Source organism: Grampus griseus (genome assembly GCF_964374135.1).
Source record: "Grampus griseus genome assembly, chromosome: 2".
Classification (NCBI taxonomy): Eukaryota; Metazoa; Chordata; class Mammalia; order Artiodactyla; family Delphinidae; genus Grampus; species Grampus griseus.
In genome coordinates this window covers 127,051,204-127,074,384 of record NC_139018.1, presented here as the reverse complement: position 1 = coordinate 127,074,384, position 23,181 = coordinate 127,051,204, and the positions used below count along the sequence as shown (strand labels likewise).

Below are 23,181 nucleotides of genomic sequence, written 5' to 3'. Positions count from 1 at the left end.
AGCACCTTCAGTACTTTGTGCTTTGTTTCCTCACTGAATCCTCCTCCAGTCTTTGCTCCCCCCTTGTCCGGCTACTTCTGCGAAACTTCTGGATTCTCCCTCTTTCTGGCATACTTGTTCCTATTGCAGATTCTTCTCTTTGGGCTCCCTTTCTCACCTCTTCCCATTCCTGGTACAAACCAATTCCTGTCCCGGCTTCCTGGCTTGCAGGTCTTGTCCATCCGTCTGTACCTCACACCTCACTGAGGACTGGGATTTGGGGTTCCCTTTGCTTCTTCCTGCCCCTGCAGCCACGGGCAGTTCCATCCATTCTTAGATCCACCTGGCTCCTGAGGCCCGGCCCAGCCAGGGTCAGATTGATCCCTAGCCCTCCTTTACCCCTCCTCCCATCTTTCTGCCCAGGGGAGGTGAGACACAGTAGGCTGACCTGCCAACTTAGTTTGTGTAACACTTTTTCCTATGGAGAAAAATGAAACTAAATAAACGACCTATAACAAACTTAATAAATAAATAGAAATTGTTTATTAAAAGTCATAGAATTTTTATGTGGGAAGGAAATCTAATAATATTTCATTCCCAGTACTCATTTTACAGCTTAAATGCTCAAGGTTCAGGTGGGTTGAGTAATTTTTCAATAGTCATGTTTTCTGATGTAGAATCTCATATTACAGCTGACATAAGTTCACACCTAGTTAAATCTGCAACACTTTTTTTCTTCCAGAGTAGAAATTTGAATTATTCTAATATTATGTATTAAATTTTATGTTTCACATTATATTGGTGTATGTTTATAGGAATTATAGCACTTTTCTTTCTAATCCAGATTTAGGTCGATCTCGAGAACTACAATATGTGTACGTGGATAACAACATTCATCTGAAAGGCTTGCCGTCCTATCTGTACAACAAAGTCATCGGGTGCAGTGGGTAAGGCTGATTTCACATTTTATACTATCACTCACCTCTTTTGCTAGCTTTGTTTCTACTTCAGTATTTAGTCCTGATAAAACTCAAAAATAGATGAACTACTTTTGATAATCCTGTTCAGTTTTGTTTTGGGGCTTAATATGTTAAAACAAATACCCTTAAAAGTCAAGAATATTGAGCAAGCAATTTAGAGTATTGTACTTCAAGTTTAGTTAGTAAGCTGTAAATTTGGTCAGTAAGTTGTTTGTTATTTTCCAGTCAAAAGAAAAATTAATCTATGCATACCATTATAAGCTCAATAGTATTAGTCACAGAAACTGGAGGAATCTGCATTAACGTAAAAGCTTTTCTTTCTCTGCACTCCATTGCAGTGACAATTTTACCACATTAGTATCTAGGACTATACCAATTGAAAATATTTAGAGCTCAACATTTGAAATAGTCCCTCAATACAAATCATGATTCTAGCAACCAAAACGTATGTTTCAGTTAATAAGAAACGATAGGCTTTTATTTTCAGAGCAGCAATGATCTTTCATTCTCAGTTAGGCTTTTAGAAAGATGGCTTCAGCTTCTCCTTCTATAACAGTGAGAAAGAACCAACCCTAAAGTGGTTCCCAGAGTGGCATGGGCTTAACACCGGACAACTCAGCTGCCAGAACCTGCTTTTGACTGGCCTCACTTAAGCAGCCAGAGGATACTTGGAACACCTTTGAGGGTACTTAGCCAGCATGTTGACTCTCTCCTTATAATTTCAAACATCCTGCGTAACCTGGCTCATACTGTATGTAGTTCTGGCAAGGAAAGGGATGCCAATAAACTTGTGTGTAGCGACAGCCACTCCCCTGCTGGCATGGCTCTGGGGGATGGGCATTGAGCAGTGATTGCTCCAGAGAGGGTAATCCTAGTGGCCTTCCCCTAAGAAAAATTATACAGTTGTTATCTTGGGAGAGCCCTAGATGAATTCAGTGCCTGTATAGGCTGATGAAATACAAGCCCAGAGACATATTCCAGAACCTTCTATGAAGCATAGAAAATAGAATATGTAATGGAGTTTTTAGCTCATTGATTTTTCTACAGCTGATCATGTGACAGCTACGATCCTACTCACTCATTAATCATAATGAGTTTGTAAAAGATCTATAATATAGCCTAATTTTTCCAAGTGGTGAGTGAAATACCCTCAATTACCAAGATACACGGAATGATGCAAGTAGGCTCCAAAACTGAAGGCAGTTTTCTTTCACCAAAGCCTTCAGAGACTGCACTGAAATATGATTTAAATCTCTACCACAATTAAAGAATAGCTCTTACTTGAGGTAAAGAGCCTTCTTCTTTGGTGTTTAGACATGGATATTACTGACTGCCAGAAAGTTCTATTTGTGCAGAGTAGAGAGATAGTATATTTTATTTTATTTATTTCATTTTTGGCCGAGCCGTGCAGCTTGCGGGATCTTAGTTCCCTGACCAGGGATCGAACCTGGGCCCACGACAATGAAAGCACCAAGTCCCTACCACTAGACCACCAGGGAATTCCCTTTTTTTTTTTTTGATATATTTTAATTGTTGACTTGGTATCTGGTAGCAGAGGTAGTGAATTTTATGAGAGTTCCAAATCTTTGAGAAAACAGTAAGGCAGAATATGCAAATTACTAGCAGATAGTCTACATTTTTTATTATTATTAGCATCTTCCTTTGGTAGTAGTAATAAGAAGATAAATAAAATTTTTAAAAAGACAGTTATCAAACAATCAGTTTTCTAATATTAATAGATTTTGGAGTGTTGGCAGTCCCACATACAAATAAACAGTGATCCAAAAGGTATTTTTAATCTGTTGGTTTAACTCAGAATGCATTTCTTATAGAAGCGGTTCTGGTGGTTATACTCCTAGCCAGCTCATTAAAAGGTCATTTAACCCATTTTGCACCCCCCAAATTATACTTACTTATAAAATATTTCTGTGGCAAAAATGTATTCAGAATTCTAATACATGTGACTGTTGAAGTCTTGGCAACAGAATTTAGGGGCTCCCCTTCTTTTATCTCTTTTATCTGTTGTATATGTGCAAAGGGACTCTCCCATTCCAAGTCAAAGTGGGGGTGTTTTGGGAAAAGGAGGGGCAAGGTCTAGAACAGGGTTCTAAGGTAAATCTTATATAAAGAGCATAAGGGTATTTGAGGCCTAGAAAGTGTACCTTTTGATTCTGAACAAGGATCTTGGTTCGGTTGTTTATTCAGTGCGTATTTATTGAGCAACTACTCTGTTTGGTCACTGTCTAGACAATGGACATACAATGTAGGAGCCAAACAATTCAAGTACCTGCCTTCCTGGACCTCATAATCTAGCTAGGGATCCAAGTGAACAGTCAATAATTAAACAAACTCAGTGCTAATTCTCTCCAAGGAGATGATACTTAAGCTAAGCGTAGAAGGATCAGCACACTTGGTTCTCCACCACCATCACATGTTCTTTCTAGCCCAGAGGTAGGTCTGGAATAAAGAACACATCAGCTCCTGCTGTACTGTGCTTTCTCTGAAAGAATTGTATTACCCTTCTCTGATTAACAGTCTAAGAAAATTAGAGCAAAATGAATACAGCTTTAGGGACCTGTGGCATGATATAAAAATGTCTGACATATATATATATATAATTCACATCTCAGAAGGAAAATAGAGAACCAGGTATAAGGCATATAAAAAGATATAAAAATAGCTAATAACAAATGTTGCACAGTTTCAAGAAATCTCAGAAGTCTCACAAAATTATCTTTGATATTCATAGAAATGTGAATAAAGTTAGCTCCTCCTTATTCTATGTTCATTTATTTGTCAAGTAATTATTGAACTTTAGCAAGTCAGCACTGTGCTAATAATTGTAGAAAAGATAATTTAGATGTTTATCCTAATATATAAAAATAACTAATACAAAGAATAAATACCCTAAGAGAAAAGTAGAGTGGTGAAAATTTAGAGCAGGGGACTGCCTCTTTATGTCCTAGCTTTGAAGTCACACACTGCCATTTCTATTATATCCTATTGATTACACAGGTTAACCCTATTCATTGTGAGAGGGAACTTCCAGGAGGGGAGCAGCATGGGAGCCATCCTGGAGGATGGCTGTCACAGATTCCTTGCATTCATGCTCTTTGCTAGCCTCTTGGAAAAGTATAATTTTTATTTTGTCTGGATTTTTCTTATTGTTACCACAGAAACAAATGTCTTCCATTCTTCTATATTTTACCTTGAAAGAGAAGTCCCTCCCATGTTAGAACTTTAAAAAGTGGTAATTGGCACATTTGCTTACTCAGGAGAACTTAATGTTAAAAGTGGCCCAATACCAGAGTTATTTTCTCAGTTGTCTGATTATGAGAAAAAGAAACCAAGACACTGCTTTGCTTTGTCTTATATAAATAAGCAATTATAGCTGGATTTGGGTACAAATTGGATAAATGATTTGGTTAAATGGTTTGTTAATATAACCACTCAAGGTAACAGAGTTGTCTTTATGAGAAATGCATTCAGAGTTCTGAGTTAAATCAGCATACTAGAAAATATCCTTTGGCTCACAGTCCATTTTTGTGTGGGGGCTGCCTACACACAAAAAACAAACTGTACTAGATACTTGAACCACACCTCCATGTGGCAGGCACAAAGCAGCCTAGCTACATATTAAAAAAAAAACTGAGGTATGATTTGAGCTGTCACTCAAGTGACAGAGTTTGTTGTTTGATTCCAATGTAGTAATTAATTGCTTATTAAAACAAAAATAGTGACACTCCTTTTAAGTTTTAGAGGAATATAACAGAATCCAGAGTATCCACAATATAACTTTCAAAATGTCCAGGGTACAATCCAAAATTAAGTAACATTTGAAGAATAAAGAAAATATGACCTAGTGTCACTGAAAGTAAAAACTTTACTTGATGAGCTTAACACAGAATGGTATAAGAGAGGAAAAGTCAGTGAACTTGGAGGTAGATCAATAGAAATGATTCAGTCTGAAGAACACACACACACACACACACACACACACACACACACACACACACACACACACAGACTGAAAGCAAGAATGAACATCAGCATCATCAGGGACCTGCCAAACAGTACAAAAAAGCCTGATATTTGTCATCCCAGAAGGAGAATAGAGAGAAAATGGGGTGGTAACAACAAAATTGTTTGAAGAAATATTGTCCAAAAATTTGCCAAATATGATGAAAGACATAAATTTACATTTTCAAGAAACTCAGTGAACTTAAGTAATATAGATTACAAAGAAAACTGTACCCAGTCAAAGCTGCTGAAAACCAAAGATAAAAAGAAAATCTTGAAAGCAGCCAGAGAAAAATGACAAACTACATACAAAGAAATAATTCAAAAGACCATTGCCTTCTCATCAGAAATTTTGAAGGCCAGAAAACAGTGGAATGATATTTTTAAAGTGCCAAAGAAAAACACCAGTCAACCTAGCAACCAGCAAAAAATACCTTTCAAGAATGAAAGTAAAATAAATGCATTCTCAGATGGAACAAAACTAAGCCTTAAAGAGGCTCTGCCAAGAGGACAGACGTTTTATCCAAACCAAGGCTTATTCTATCAGGGTGACATAATTTCTTTCCTTCTCCATATCTACTTTTTCCCTTTACTTTTCCTCTTATTTTAAGCTGAAAAAAAAAAACTTTTTTGCTAAAAAGGGTTAATCTGGTAGCAGTTCCCCCAATAATGAGCATGTGGATGACAGTGTATTTTCTGAAGTATAAAAGACAGTTACTTGCGTTCTTTTGGTAAGGGAATTGAAACTAATTCTTTACTCTTAACACTTTGGTTGGTGGCATGGTAAGTTTGAAAATGCATATGAATTAATTTGCTACATCACATACATGTTTTGGAGCATAATCTCCGTGGCAAAATGATGTTACCATTCATTTAGCTTGTTTAGGTTTAAATGCTGAATGGCAGCTCTGAAAACATTGAGTTGAAAGGGAATTGTGATAATTGTTATAAATTATTTATGTAACTAAGCCAAGGGTCCTAACATTTATAACAGACTTCAGCTCATTTTAATAACTCACTTAAGGGTTCAGATGTACAATCTTTTTTGTAACCACCTCAACATTTATTCTAAAGTAATAAAAACTATCGAGTTAGAAATCAAAGATGCCAAGGCTTAACAATTGCCAGCTACTAGTTATTTCATTTTATTGTGAACTGAGCGTATCATGGAGCTTCCATCCCTCTTTACTGACAGTTCATTTCATGATTACTTCTTATTGAGATGAGCGACACTAGCTTTCAAGACAGGTACCTTTCCAGCCTTCTCTCCCATTTGCTGTTCTCTTCCATGGACCTGAGAGTCTGGCCACTAGAACTGTTGTGTAACCCCATCTGCCCTGTGCATTCACAGAGCTGAATCCCTGTTCCCTTTCTCTGGAATATCATCATGTTAATCTTAGTTTTCAACAGTAGATACCTTCAGAGCAACATCTAGACTAGTGTTTGACCAAATATCTGGGTGCCGTGGCCTAGCCAAGTTAATACAAAAATTTAACCATCACACCATGTATATTATCCCCCAAAATCATTTATTATAATAATAAAGAGAAAGCACAGCTATAAACATTGCTTAAACTTTACTGTGTACCAGGCAGTGTACTCATTGATTTATTTGCGTATTGCACATTATCCTCCCAGCAACCCTTGTGATAATCATCCTTATCTTAGAAATGAAGAAACCAGAGCTCAGAAAGATTGTCTCAGGTCACAAAGCTAGATGGCAGTAGAGTTATTATCTGCTTCATTGTCCACACTCTTAACCACTGCACTACATATACTGTCTCCCTCTTCTCCTTGGTCTAGAATCACCTCTATATGTTTGAGCCCCTCTACTAGCTTCTTGAGAACAGGGATGAAAAATACCTTTCTTGTTCCTGCATCATTCCATGTCGTGGGGTGGATATTTGGTATCTGATGAGGTCAGGGGAGGTTGGCTATGGCCAACAGAAAGATACTAACTCATGTGAATTCCTGCCTTGTAGCCTGCATTCTACATAGCTGCAACTCTTCTCCAGTGTTAACTAGAGAAGGCATTTAATAGAAGTATTGTAAAATGAATTTAATTAGCTGTTTACAGCCAGCGGTGAAGAGTAGGAACTTCTGCTAAAAGAATTGTCAAAGGGAAATTAGACCTTATATAAAATGAGGATCCACATACTTGTTAATGTGAGTCTTTTCAGCAGTTTGTCAGAAACCTAATCTTTCTAATTATTGGAGACAGAGGAAGCATTAGGAAAAGTCTGGCTTTCAGTTTTCTAAACCTTTATTTGTTATTGTTAAATTCCTTGGACAGTGTTCCTTATAGAGTTCATCAACACTTGTAAGGTTAAGAAGCAGCAGCTGTTAAGGCAATAGCAGTATGAAGTAATTATTCATGAATCGCTTGCTTGCTTTTTACCCTATATTTTTATTGTTCTATGATTTTGCCCAGGATTCTCATAACTAAAATATGGCTATAAAGTTTGGAAACAAATAATATGCTTTACCATGAGTATTAGGCTTCTCCATAGCAACAGAACCAATAGAGAGAGAGAGGTATGTGTGTGTGTGTGTGTGTGTGTGTGTGTGTGTGTGTGTGTGTGTTGTGTAGCTGGGGGGGGCTTGCACTGAGAGGAAGAGGGAGATTGATTTATTTTAAGGAATTGGCTCACATGATTGTGGGCACTGGCAAGTCTGAAATTCGCAGAGCAGGCTAGAGACCGAGGGAAGAGCTGATGTGGTAGCTTGAGTCTAAAGACAGTCTGGAGGCAGAATTTTTCCTTGGGGGACCTCAGTCTTTTCCTCTTAAAGGCCTTCAACTGATTAGACAAGACCCACTCAACATTATAGAGGGTAATCAGTTTTATTCAAAGTCTACTGTTTTAAATGTTAATCTCATCTTAAAAATACCTTTACAGAAATATCTGGCCTGGTGTTTGACCAAATATCTGGGTGCCCTGGCCTAGCCAAGTTGATACAAAAATTTAATCATCACACTATGTATTACTGTATATCATCAAAAGAGTCACTTATTATGTGTTTGCCTGTGTTTCCAGACTTAGTGGCCATACTGCATAATAGCATATTGGATATGATCCTCTCAATTTTCTCCATATTAAGAAACAAATAGTAATTATACAGTAAAATTTAAATGTATTTCCTCATCTTCACAAAATGCTTCATAAGGGTAATACCTTTCTAACCCACAGAAATACTCATGCAAAGTCACAATTGTGCTGCTACAGACTCTTCATGTTTATGTGATCACATAGGGTCAACTGAGGTTTTGAAAGTAAGAGGGGTAAAGGCAAAGTAGCAAATCAAAGAAAAATATCATAGAAATTTTGACACCAGTTGGCAGGCCACTGTGCAGCTGCTTTGCACTAGTGTATCCATACTAACTGTTAAATTATTGACAGTATTGAAGTATTTCTACACAAGTTAATGAATAACTATTGAACTAAAAGCTCCTGAGGTCCCCCACTGCTGTGTCTGCCTTTCCCCTAAGATCGCCCCATAATCCAGCAACTAAAAGGCTAATGACCAGCAGAACAGAGGGCTCTAGGACTGTGCTTTAGCACAGTGGTACTGTTTGTTTGGTTTTTGCTTGTTTTATTAAACTATAATTTACATACAGAAAAGTTCACCCTTTTTAGTGTATAGTACTGTGAATTTTGACAAATGCATACAGTTGTATAGCCACCACTGTGATCAAGGTTTAGAACAGTTCATTCACCCCCAAAATGTCCCCCATGTCCCTTTAAAATGAACGTTTTTTCTTCGGGAGACACCTCAGCCTCTGGAAATGGTTATGTTTTGTGTCCCTATGTTTTACCTTTTCCAGAATGTCATATAAATGAAATGACACAGGCTGCTGCAAACATTCATGTCTGGGGCTTTGTGTGAACATAATTTCATTTCACTTGGGTAATATCTAAGAATGCATTTGCTGGGCTATGTGGTAAGGATACGTTTAACTTTATTAAAAACTGCCAAAATGTTTTCCAACATGGCTGTGCTGTTTTGTATTTCATGAGAGTTCTTGTCAGTTTTTTCTTCTTTCAGACATTCTAGTAAGTGGGTACTATCTCATGGTTTTAATTTGCATTTCTCTAATGACTGTTGTTGTTGAACACGTTTTCATATGCGTATTTGCCCTCCATGTACAGTTGACTCTTGAACAATGCGCGGGTTGGGGCGGACTCTCGGCACAGTCCAAAAACCACATATAGCTTATAGTCAGTCCTCTATATCCGGGGTTCCTCTGCATCTGCAATTCCACATTTGTGGATTCAACCAACCCTGGATCGTGTAGTATTGTAGTACTTATGATTGAAAAAAATCCATGTTTAAGTGGAACCACGCAGTTCAAACCCATGTTGTTCAAGGGTCAGCTGTATCTTGGGTGAAGCGTATTCCAGTCTTTTGCCCTTTTTTTAAAAACTGGATTGTTTGGGCTTTTTCTTACTGAGTTTTGAGAGTTCTTTATATATTCTGAATACATGTTTCTCATCAAATACGTGATTTGCAAATATTTTCTTCCAGTCTGTGGCTTGTCTGTCATTCTCTTAACAGATTTAACTAGCCTATATTGTGGTTCTTCATAGTTCACCACTGATAAACACACAACTCAAGATATATTTAATTTAATCCATAAATGAGACATTTTCCATTTGACAGATTACTATATTTTCCTAAATAACCATTTCCTTAAATGTTGCCATCCTGGTGAGTAACCAAATACAGATAATGTGATGCTCATATCTTTTTGGCACATCTGCTCCTGAGACAGACTGGACCCCCACGAACTACCCCAAAATTATTTCCTTTTTGGCACCATGTGGATGACTCAGTATTCTTTTCACCATTTCCTTTTTATCTTTTCTCTTTCAAATTTCTTTCCCTGTGTGTGAAGACTCAAAACAACCAATCTGTATTTGGAACTGCTTAGGCACCGATATAGAACTGCTAGATAGAAGAGAAAACTGATCACATTCGATGAGTTAACAACAGAACTTCCATAATACAGTTAGATAATGTGTGATTTAGAAACATCAAACGTTGTGACATATCATTGGTAAAAGATGATGTCAGGAGAGACTTTATAAAGGAATTAGATTTGGGGAGGAGTAAAATTTGTATCTGGAATGACAGGATATAGAAAATTCCAGGCCCAATTTGGCCTGTAGGCAAGAATAGCCATGGCTCATTGAATACAGTGTTGCTTGTGTTAAGGGGTATGATTCAGAATCCACAAGGAAATGGTAAGGCCACCAGCATCCATGAGATACCTTTCTGCTTAAGTTCTCTCCCTTTTGCATCAACTAAGGTAAGAGGGTCATTTCTTAAAATCTGACTAGAAAGCTTCCATATTTTGACCCTGCACATCAGTGTAAATATCATTAACTTACAAAAATAACATTACTAACAATTTTGAAGCCCCTGTGTGGTTCTCTCCCATGTATGCTCCTCCTTCTTCTCCAAGGTTAGCCATTACTCTGAATTTTGTATTTATCATTCATTTTCACTGAGTTACGATTTTAATATATGTAAATACATCCCCATATAGTGTATTGTCAAGTTTTATATCTTTTCTTTAACTTTGTGTAAATTGAATGATGCTGTATGTATTCCTCTATGGTGTACTTCTTTCACATAACCTTTTGTTTTTATTCTCCAACTTCTCCACTATTTTTCTGCTTCCCTTTAGAGAAAAACTCTTTGAAAGAGTTGTCTATACTCACTTTTTCCACTTCTTTCTATTCTCTCACACCAGTTAGGCTTTTATCCCCATTGCACCTATATAAAGTATATATATAATTTGAAAAGTTTTGATGTATATATGTATACACACACATACATACGTACCTCTGAAACCATCACTGCAATTAAGATAATAAACATATCCACCACCACCCAAAGTTTCCTCGTGCCCCTTAGTAATCCTTCCTTCCTTGTCTTCATCCTATCTCCAGGCAACCCTGATCTGTGTTCTATTAACTGTCAATAAATTTGTATGTTCTTGAGTTTTATATGAATAGAATCAAACAGTATATACTCTCTTTTTCTCTGTCTTCTTTCACTCAGCATAGGGATTTGGAGATTTATACATGATATAGTGTGGATCAACAGTTCTTTTTTTTATTGCTATGTAGAGTTCCATTGTATGGATATATCACAGGTTGTTTCCATTCACTTGTTCATGAACATTTGTGTTGTTTCTAGTTTTTGGCTTTATTACAGATAAAACTGATGTGAACAAATGTAGACTGTCTTTTAAAGGTCCTAGACTTAAATTTCCTTGGATAAATACCTAGGAGTGGAGTGTCTGGATCATACAGTACATGTATATTTAATTTTTGGAAGAACTTCCAGACTTTACAAAAATAACTGTAACATTCTACATTCCCACCTGTAATATAAGAGATTATCAGTGCTTACATATTTTAAATTTTATTCTAGGTGTGTAGTGATTTTTCCATTACGTTGTTAAATTTCATTTCCCTAGTAAATAAGGGTGTGCATCTTTTTATGTTTTATTTGCCATCCATATATCTGCTTTGATATCGTGTCTAAGTCTCCCATTTTTTCCTTGGGTCTTTGTGTTCTTATTATTGAGTTCTGAAAATTCTCTATAGATTCTGGATAAAAGTCTTTTATCATATATATGCTTTGGAAGTATCTCCTCCCAGTCCATGGCTTACCTTTTCATTTTTTCACAGGGCCTTTTGGAGAGCAGACATTTTTTATTTTGATAAAGTCCAATTTATCAATTTGTTCTTTTATCGATCTTGCTTTTAGTGTAACCCAAATCACAAAGATTTTCTCCTATACTGTCTTCTAGAATTTTTTTTTTTTTTGCGGTACGCGGGCCTTTCACTGTTGTGGCCTCTCCCGTTGCAGAGCACAGGCTTCGGACGCGCAGGCTCAGCAGCCATGGCTCACGGGCCCAGCCGCTCCGCGGCATGTGGGATCTTCCCGGACCGGGGCACGAACCCGTGTCCCCTGCATCGGCAGGCGGACTCTCAACCACTGCGCCACCTGGGAAGCCCTGTCTTCCAGAATTTTTAAGGAATTAAGTTTACATTTAGGTCTATGATTCATTTTGAGTTAATTTTTGTGTATGGTATGAGGTATGGTTGAAGTTCCTTTTTTTACATATGGATATACCAGTTGTTCAAGCACCATTTGTTTAAAATACTATCCTTTCTCTACTGTATTTCCTTTGTATGTTAGTTGAAAATTAGTTGTCCATATATGTGTGGGTCTATTTCTAGATACTCTGCTCCATTTATCTGTCTGTTTTGACACAAATACCACACTGTCTTGATTACCATAGTTTTACAGTAACTCTTAAAATTAAAAAAAATTTTTTTTACTATTCTAGCTGCTTTGCATTTCTATATAAATGTTAGAATCAAAATTTCAATTTATATATATTTTTAAAAGCCTGTGATTTTAATTGCATTGAGTCTTTAGATCAATTGGAGGAGAATTAACATCTTAACAATATTAAGTCTCCCAGCCCATGATCACAATAAATGTCTAATTCCTTGTCTTAGACATCTTTTGTCTGATTTATCTCTAAGTATTTCATATTTTTCATAGTATCGTATATGGTATTTAAAGTTTTTTAAATTTCCAATTGATTGTTGCAACCATATAGAAATACAAATGATTTTGTATAACTGATCCTGTATCCTCCAAACTTGCCAAGCTCACTTACTAGTTCCAGTAGGGTTTTTTTAGATTATCATGGACTTTCTACATACACTCATGTCTTCTGGGAAGGAAGTCAGTTTTACTTCTTCCTTTCAAATATGGTCATGTTTTATTTCTTTTTCTTTCATTACTGTACTGGTTAGAAGCTCCAGTACAATGTTAAATAGTAGAAGCAGTGAGAGCAGACATGTTTGTCTTGCTGAACTTATGGGGAAAACAGTCTTTCAACATTAAGTATATATTGACTGTTGTTTTTTCATACATATGCTTTATCAGATTAGTAAATTCCCTTCTATTCCTAGTTTGCTGAGAGTTTTTTAAATTACGGATGGGTGTCGAATTTTGTTAGACCCTTTTTCCGCATCTATTGAAATGATTATATGGTTTTTCTTTTTTAGGTTTTAACATAGTGAATTACATTGATTTTTTTAAGGTTAATATAATCTTGATTAATAAGATAAACTTCATTTGGTCATATGACTTTATACATTGTTAAATTCAATTTGCTAAAATTTTGTTTAGACTTTTTCCACCTATGTTCATGAATGATACTGGTTGTTTCTCTTTTCTTGTGTGTTCATCTGGTTTTGGTATCAGGACAATGCTGGCTTCATAGAATGAGTTGGGAAGTATTCCAACCTTTTAACTACAAATTCAACTTCATTAATAAATGTTGGGTTGTTCAACTTCTCTGTATCTTGAGTGAGCTTTGCTAATTTTTGTCCTTCAAGGACTTTTTATTAGCATAAAGTTGCTTCTTATATTTTTATTATAAATCGGACAATACCTCCTTTCTCATTTCTGATATTGGTAATTTGTGTCTTCTCTCTGATTAGACTAGTTAGAGGTTTATCGTTTTTATTGATCTTCTCAAAGTTCCAGCTTTTGTTTTCACTGATTTCTCTCTATTCCTTTCTTCAATGTCATTGATTTTCTTTATGCTCTTTATTATTTCTTTTATTTACTTAGGGCTTAATTTGCTCTCTTATTTCTGGTTTCTTTAGGTGAGAGCTATGTATGCAACATGTCCTTCTATGCAGTAATTATAATTATTGTTATAATGACCTTTTCTGCCAGTTTTAACATCTGTCTTGGTTGTTTTCAGTTGCATTTTTTCTTCCTCATCATAGGTCATATATTGAAAAGCCTGGTAATTTTTGGTTGGATGCCAGACAGTGTGAATTTTATGATGCTGAGTGCTGGATATTTTTGTATTCATGTAACTATTCTTGATATATGTTCTGGGATACATTTAACTGGAAACAGTTTAATCTTTTCAGATATGGCTCTTAAGGATTTGTTAGGTGGGAATGGAATGGTGTTCAGTCTAGCACTAACTATTCACCACTACTGAGATAAGACCTTTTTGTGTACTCTACACAATGCCCCTTGAATTATGACGTTCAAGTCTGACAGATAAGAGCAGACACTATTTCCAACCCTCTGTGACTGCTGGGCACTGTTACCTTTAATCTTTTCAGCTCGTCCTTTTTCCAGCCTCAGGTAGTTTCCTCATATGTGCTGATCAGTACTCATCTGAATACTCAAGTGGAACCTTTGCAAATCTCCAGAGTTCTCTCTCTGTACATCTCTCTCCCCTAAGGTTCTCTGTCCTGTGAACTCTTGCTGCTTTGGACCCCTGAACTCTTAGTTCCTTGTCCTCAGTTTAAGGTACCTACCGGGCTGTGACTGAGTTCCCCTTCCCTGAGTTAACTCTTCTCTTCAATCAAGTCTCTGCTGAAATGTCACCTCCTCAGAAAGACTTTCTTTGATTATATTATCTAAAGTAGTACAGCTCTCACTCCCCTCTTCACTCTATTTTAGCATGTGTTTATCTTTTAATTGTCCATCTCTCCTCACTATAATAAGCTTCATTCTGATCTTAAGTATGTCCCTAACAGAATTTTATGCTCATATATATTAAATAATATATACAACAAAGTTCATAATAGCCCCAAACTGGAAACAGCCCATATGTTTACCAGTACTACACAACAATGAAAATGAATAAGCTATAGTACGTACTGTAGCGTGGATGCATCCCAGAAAGAATATGTTGACAAAAGGAGCCAGATACAGGATTCTTCATGCTATTGAAGAAGGCAAAACCAAACTATAATGTTAGAATTTGGAAAAATGGTTCCTTTTGGGATAAAGGTTTTGCTTAGTAGGAGGGCCAGCGTGGCCTTCTGAGGCTCTTTTTTCTTGAGTTGAGTGGAGAAATTGAGTAAAATTAATTGAGTTCTAGGTCAGATACTGTATTCTCTGTAGACCCTTCCCTAATTCCTTAGAAAAAGTCAGTTCCTCCACCTTCTCTGACCCAATATTAGAATAATTATATTGTAATTATTACATTTTTCAAGGGAAGGGGGTCATCTTTTGTTTTTTTAATTTAAGTATTTTGACTGGCGTATAGTAGGTGCTCTGGAAACATTTTCTGATGCAAGGAATGAGCAAATGCAGGAACTTGTAATGAACAAATAAGCTGAGGGCTTCTGCCTTCCAGTCCTGTGCCTCCTTCATTGCCTGTTTCTAGTTGAGGGTAGGGAGATTATCTCACGTTGTATCTGGAGAGCCAAGGCTTGTTGGCATCTGTTTGTCGTTAGAGAAGAAAAGTGTTGCGACTTTTAGGTAAGCTGGTGGTCTCAGACAGGAGGTAGAATGAGATTGGACTCCTGAGTTTTGGTAACCCTGTAGCTAAAGGAACAAGGATGCCTCTGCCTTCTGGTTATGAGTGGCTGTAGGGAATAGGATGTGACTTGGCTTATTCAATAGGCTTTGCCAAGAATATTTTCTTCACAGGTTTATGGAAGGACCCAATAAAGTTATCTGCTATCATTACAGATCTGTTTGCTTTGTAGGGTTTTTTTCCCCCAACACAAAAATTTTGTTAAACCATGGTACTATAACTAAACAGAGTACTCTTTGTTCCTTTTAATTTTGAAAATTTCAATAAACATAAACTTGGAAAGGGTAAGAAAATGAGGATGAATAGAGCTTACAAAGCAAATTGTATAGATCCTATGAAGGAAATTTCTTCTAAGTTTGTCCTTACTGGAAGTGCCTGGACCTCAGTGAAGATTTAGCTGAGTTCCAAATGATGCATCTAAATTTCTATGCCAGGTTTTATTAAGGAACCCAGAATAGCATCTGTTCACTTTGAAAAGAATTCTGCTAATTCATCAGTGTCTTAAAATTTTAAATGTATAGTTTGATTAACATATTTTTATTGGCACATATAGTCATTTCCTTTTGGCTAATACTACTGTGAATGTGTGTCTTTCTGTAGCTGTGGTGCTCCCATTCAAGTTTCCGAGGTGAAGCTGCTTTCCTTTTCATCAGGGCAACTAACAGTTTTCCTCCCTGCTGAGGTGAAGGCCATAGGGACAGAGAAGGATCACGTCCTGCCTCTGCAAGAGCTGGCCATGAGGAGTCTGCATCACACCTACCACAGTTTTCTAAAAGGTACCCGGGACTTTTTTCTTTTCTTTTCTTTCCTTTCCTTTTCTTTTCTTTTCCTTTCCTTTCCTCTTTTCTTTTCTTTCTTTTCTTTTCTTTTTTCTTTTCTTTTCCTGCCTCTTATTCAGTGAGCTTAGGAATTGTGTTTTATGTTGTTTTAGTGTTCATTTTTCAAAATTGTGGTAAAATGTACATAACATAAAATTTACCATTTTAACCATCTCTAAGTGTTCAGTTCAGTGGCATTAAGTACATTTGCGTAGTTGTGTAATGGAACACTTTTTATAAGAGAAAAGTTTTAATATTTTATTTTAATATTAATATTTTATATTTTAATATTAAAATATTTTATCAACACTGAGCCCTTCAGCACCCCCTATAGACACAGAGAAGCATTCACTAAATATGGTCTTCAGTCACAAAGAACAGAGGTTAAAAGTTAAACTATGCAGTTTAAATGAGAGAAATTGGTGTTTGGGAGCACATATTTGGTGGAAATGAGAAGGCTGGCAGAGGTACTTTCTTCCGTATCGAAAAATGTGCAAAGATCTTATCCTTAAAGCAAAGTTGGGTACTTCTTCCAACAGAGCAAGTTTTTGCCTTGCAACCTCCTTACACCTGAGAAATATATATACCTAAAGGGAAATTAATTTCAGGAGCCTTTGGCAGTGTTACCACAGGATTTGGCGGTGTGTAGATGTCATAGGTGACATGGAGTGGATCTGTGATGCTTTAAGAAAGCACTAGGCAACATTAATAAGAAAATAATTTCAAGTGCTTTTAAAACTACTAAATGTTTTGTCTTTGCTTTAAAAAAAAAAAAAAGATGCATACAGAAACCTCTAACATTAAACATCCAGGAATGTCTAATACAAATTAAGTTGTTTTTAAAAACTAAACAGAAAACTGAAATTATTCACCTATGAGCAAATTACATTTTTCAAAATGGTTATTGATAAGTCTGGACAGATATAAAAGATGATAAGATAATTTGTATTTCCTTCCTCAAGATGATTCAGTGATTTTTAGGTGTCACCTCATCATGACCGTTTCTCTCTCTAGATGTTTTACTCTCAATAGCAACCCAGTGTACATTTGTGCTCAGGATTGCCTGGGCCATTGGGATGTTTTGCTTTAAACGTTTCTTTTGTGTAACTCAGACTAAACTTAGGAGGAAACACCCTATTTTTATTAGTGACAGCTCATGGGAGTGAGACAAGGAAAAGCTTGGTTTCATTATTTTTCATTTTCTTTGATTTTTTTGTTTCCCCTTTTCATTCTTTTCAGTAAATATAATTTAGCTTGAAAGATTCTAAATGCCCAATAGATTTAGGAAGAATTTAATGAAAGTCTGTTTTAGTCTTCAGTCCCAGTCTTTTTTTTATTCTCTGTCTCTTATAGAAGTTTACAGACCCTCCCTCGGTAAACGTAATGCCTTTTCAGTCTTTGTTCTTAAAGAATATTTGGTCTTATTCTTTCCTGGCCTCTATCTCAGCACAGCTCAGGTTGCTCTTAAAAGAGTAGATTAAGGTTTTCTCTTAGTATCAAAAATGTAAAAAAGCATCTTTCATTTCCAAATAATGTTACATTTTTATTCAATGCCTATCGGATAACAGAATTTTCAACATGCAGTACTTTTCACTAACTGAACTTATTTGCTAACAATAAGAAATATTTTAAGAAGCCAAGTTTAAGGAAATCTCATTTTTTATTTGTGCATGATTTTCTCTTGTGTTCCAGATCTGGACTTTCTGTCTCCAGTCTCGTTACCCAGAAGTCTTCTGGAGCTGCTGCACTGCCCCTTGGGGCACTGTCACCGGTGTAGTGAGCCCATGTTTACGATTGTTTACCCCAAGCTATTTCCCTTGAGAGAGACGCCAATGGCAGGACTGCACCAGGGGTAATCATTCCTAAGTGGACACCAGGGCTTACACCTGGGGGAGGGGTGGGAACGTGGGGAAGGGTGGAGGACACACATAAAAGTGTTGGTAAGTCAGCAGCTTTAAAGGGGCATAGAATGCTTCCTGCCATACAGCTAAATGAAACAAATGCACATTTTCAGTATCACAAGAAAACTGGATTTCTCTTTATTACATTTTTGGTCTTATACAGAACGGTTTTATTGTATATGTTATTTAGAGTAGCTCATTCTTTGTAGGAGTGTTTTCCTGCTGTTTCCCTATTCACAATAGTCTTTAGGCAATAAGGAATGTAAGAACAAAATATTTGTTATATAATGGGTCCAGCTCAGCTCTTCTGTTTAATTCGCATTGCTAACTGAAAGTGTGTGGCTGAGCATTGTGTGTGTGTGTATTTCTGTTTTGAATTTCTAACCCTTCCAAATAGCATTCTCTTACCACTGTCTGTTTCTTGGCACAGTGCCTTGAATTTGCTAAGAATGTTAACTAAGTAAAACCCCCCATTCTGGTAGTTTATTAAAAGAATATCAGACAATTAAAAATAGGACATGAAATGAAAAAATCCCCCATTAGCACAGTCTCAGCTTATAGATTTTCTAAATTTAGGATCTTCTAAGTTCACATTTTTCAAAGATGAAAAAAAATACTATAATACCTCACTTATCCATCAAATGTGGTATTTTGGGTTAGTACATTTTTCAGGATAACTGGTTACCCCTATTCAGTCCTAGAAGCGTTTCCTTTATAATCATTTTTGTAGAATGAGAGCAAGCGTGGGCAGGGTGCTGAACCTCTCAGAGCCTCAAAATGGGGAAAGAACAGCCTGCTGGGCAGGGCCATCTAAGGATTAGCAGATGATGAAGGCAAACACTTGGCATATAATGGGTGCTCGGCAAATGGTAGTTACCTTTTCCATCTCTCTACCCACTCCTTCCCAAAACTGCATTTGTCTTTTTCTTACCCTGAATAATCCTATTTTGCTATACTTTCAGTTCCTGTTTCAACTTTCTGTGTTTTTAATGTTTCCTGCTTTACTGTGCCTGCCTACAGAAGCCCTCCTCCAAACCTTGCTAATCTGCTACTTCTGATCAGAGGTGATCAGATCACCAAATTTAGTAAAATTCCATTTTAAATTAGAGTTGAAAGGACTGAGTCAGGATTTGAGTATGTTACTACATGAATAAAAACTAATAAAATAGGCACATCTATGAGGAGCAGTAGGGAATATCGGTCAAGTGCACAGGCCCTGATTCTGACTTTCCCCTGGGAGACCTTGGGCAAATTACTTAACATCTCTGAGCTTCATCTTTTCATCAATAAAATGAGCATAGTAATAATATCTATTTAATAAGGTCATTGTGAGGATTAAATGAGATCATTTATGTAAAGAGCCCAGGATGGTGTCTGGTATGTAATAAATATTAAGTGACTTAACTATGATCTCTTTTTGTAGCTCAAAGACTTTTTTTTTTTTTTTTTTTTTTTTTTTTTTGCGGTACGCGGGCCTCTCACCGCTGCGGCCTCTCCCGCCGCGGAGCACAGGCTCCGGACGCGCAGGCCCAGCGGCCATGGCTCACGGGCCCAGCCGCTCCGCGGCATGTGGGATCCTCCCGGACCGGGGCACGAACCCGCGTCCCCTGCATCGGCAGGCGGACTCCCAACCACTGCGCCACCAGGGAAGCCCAGCTCAAAGACTTTTAAAAATTTATTTTATATATGTGTCTTTAGCAAATCATCTTCATATTAGTAAGATATCATCATAGGAAAATCTTCCATTAAACTACAGTAAAATCCTGCTGCATTGTTGTTGCACAATTTCCTATAGAAGATATTTTCTTACTAAAAATATGAAAATGAAAACAATTCAGTATGGTAAGGATGCTCTGTTAGTAGCTGATAAAATTCTAAATACCTGTTTGAAAAGATAAACTTTCTTTCTATCATGGTAATTAATTTGTGCAAATAAAGTAGATCCCTTAAATGAAGATATTTTTGTGTTATCTTTATATGAAATTTGGGAAACTTGTTCAATAAGTATTTGCATATTTACTGCTACTTATTTCTCTGCTTAAACCTAGAAATTCAGTATGAATATCTTATATTGCTTTAGAACATAAAATATAATAGTGTTAGTTTAATAAAATGAGTGTATCAAATACATAGGACTTAGGCAATGCCCTTTTGTTAAGAAAAGCCAGAAGCGCCCACGTTAATAGCAAAAAATGAAATACCAAGATACAAACATGGCTTTCTGTGGCGAGTTAATGCTAAGATCTGAAACTGAGAATTTGTGTCTTTCATTTGGTCCACCAGACTTTGCTCCTTCCCACGTTGCTATGGAGATTGTGTTAAAAGCTTTGACTTCAGTTTCTACCATAGTTTTTAAAGTACTTTCTTTTGTAATTGAAAACCAAATACTTGAATCTAAATAGCTTATTGCTAAAAATAAAATCAATATTTTTAGTATCATAAACTCTAAAAGGTCTTGATAATATTATTTTTAAGTTTTCTAATATATTCTGTTCAGTGTTCATTGCTTCTTATAAAATAATACACTGTATCAGCCAATATCTAAATTAATGTGGACATCTGTCATTATTTTAAAAGAACATACTGAATATTCTTCTAAAATACCAAGTCCCATACGAGTGTTAGTTCCAACTTAAATTTAATACAGTCAATTAAAAAGAAATTACAGTATTTTGCATAAATAGTAAATACCCAAATCTTCAAATATTTATAGAAGAGAATAATGGCTAGTATGTTCATAACTTTTGATCATGACAGGCATAGCAAATTTTCATTCCCCCAGATTACTGTTCATTTTTTTAAATGGAGAATGTCAACTCATAGGATTATTTATTAGTATAACGTGTGTCTGACTTTTCCCACACATGTATGCATCTCATAAGTTTTGTATTTCCCAAGGTTTTTCAAGGGTATTTTATGAGTTTCCTAGGGATACCTCAACAAAATACCACAAAACTGGGTGACTTACAGAGCTTCTATAGATATTGTCTCAGAGCTCTGAAGGCTAGAAGTCTGAAATCAAGATGTGGCAGGATTGGTCCCTTCTGAGGGCTGTGATGGAAGGATCTAATCCTTGCAGATGGCCATCGTCTCCCTTCTTCTCTTCACATCATCTTACCTCTATGTGTGTCTATCTCAGTGTCCAAATTTCCCTTGTTTATAAGAACACCAGTGACATTTCAATAGGGCCCTCCCTAATGACCTCATCTAACTAATTACACTGGCAATGACCCTGTTTCCAAATAAGGTTACTGTATTACTCTGCTAGGGCCACCATAACAAAATACCATAGGCTGGGTGACTTAAACAACAGAAATTTAATTTCTCACAGTTCTGGAAGCTGGAAGTCTGAAATCAGGGTGCATGTGGTTAGGTTGTGCTGAGGGCTGTCTTCCTGATTTGAAGATAGCTGCTTTCTTGCTGCCTCGAGTGGCAGAGAACACGAGCACACATGTTCACAAGCTCTCCAGTGTCTCTTCTTATAAGGGCACTAATCCTGTCATGAGGGCCCCACCCTCATGAACTCATCTAAACCTAATATCTCCAAAAGGCCCCATTTCCAAATACCATCACATTGGAGATTAGGACTTAAAATATGAATTGGTGGCAGGATGGGGGGACACAATTCAGTCCATAGCAGTCACATTCTGGGGTTCTGGGGATTATGACTATAACATGAATTTGGGGGAGATACAGTTCAACCCGTAACAGTCTGTCCTCCCAAAATCCATGTCCTTCTCAGATGCAAAATAAATTCACTCCATCCTAACACCCCCCAAATCCTAACCCATTCCAGCATCAACTCTTAAGTTCAGAATCTCATCTTAAGTATCTAAATCAGGTATGGATAAAACTCAGGTATAACTCGCCTTGGGACAAAACTCCTCTCCATTTGTAAACCTGTAAAACCAAACTGGTTATCTGCTTTCACTATATATTGGTGGGACAGGCATAAGATAGACATTCCCTTTACAGAAAGGAGAACAAGAGGTTCCAAAACTTAAAAGGGCAAATTCCATTAGATTTTAATGCTTGAGAATAATCCTCTGGCTAGATGCTCTGTCCTTTAGGCCCACTGGGGTGGTGACCCCACCTCCTCAGCCCTAAGTGGGGCCCTGCTGTCTAAAACTAAGGAAGTTGCCCCATCCTCTGGAATTGAGGAGGTGGCCCCATCCCCGGGGTTATTCTTCCCTTTACTTGATAGCTTGTTTCCTGCCTGTAGAATCCCAGAAGGCTGACAGCATGTCTTCACCCTGTCCCATCTCTGTCCTCTTTGATCCAAGCTGTCAGCCTTTCTGCTGAAATGGTTGACTGGATCCACAAGTCACATGCCTAATCTCTTTAGAAAATGTTGTCCAGCCACATCCTTGGTGTTCTCTCCAGAACGTGCTTTCTCATTTTATACAATGTAGATAGCCTGAGAATTTTCCATATCCTCAAGTTCTGGTTCCTTTTTGCTGAACAATTCCCTCAATTTATCTTCCTCCTCTCACATTTTACTGTAAGCAGCAAAGAGAAACCAGGCCATGCCTTCAATGCTTTGCTTAGAAACATCCTCAGCTAAATATAGGCATACCCATCTTTTTGTGCTTCATTTTATTTCACTTCACAGATATTGCACTTTTTACAAATTGAAGGTTTGTGGTAACCCTGTGTCAAGAAAATCTATTGGTACCATTTCTCCAACAGCATTTGCTCACTTCCTGTCTCTGTGTCACCTTTTGGTAATTCTCACAATACTTCAAACTTTTCATTATTATTATGCTTGTTATGGGGTCTGTGATCAGTAATCTTTGATGTTACTACTACAGTTCACTGAAGGCTCAGATGATGGTTAGCATGTTTAGCAATAAATTATTTTTAAATTAAGGTATATACATTTTTTTAGACATAATGCTATTGCATACTTAATAGACTGCAATATAGTGTAAGTATAACTTTTATATGTACTGGGAAACCAAAAAATTTGTGTGACTTGCTTTATTGCTGTATTTGCTTTATTGCGGCAGTTTGGAATTGAGCCTGCAATATCTCTGAGGTCTGCCTGTATCCAAGTTCATCACCTAGCAGTTCTATTTTCCATCCAACAGAAC

At 36.8% G+C, this 23,181-nt stretch overlaps 1 protein-coding gene across 1 annotated transcript in view; it reads left to right on the top strand.

Annotated features, from left to right (window-relative positions):
• LRRC28 (leucine rich repeat containing 28) overlaps window positions 1-23,181 on the top strand; it is a 188,181-nt gene that overhangs the window by 138,155 nt on the left and 26,845 nt on the right. The window contains exons 7-9 of the mRNA XM_082648402.1: window positions 824-926; window positions 15,970-16,145; window positions 17,880-18,039. Coding sequence (XP_082504528.1) covers window positions 824-926; window positions 15,970-16,145; window positions 17,880-18,039 — 439 coding nt within the window. The remainder of the gene's footprint in view (window positions 1-823; window positions 927-15,969; window positions 16,146-17,879; window positions 18,040-23,181) is intronic.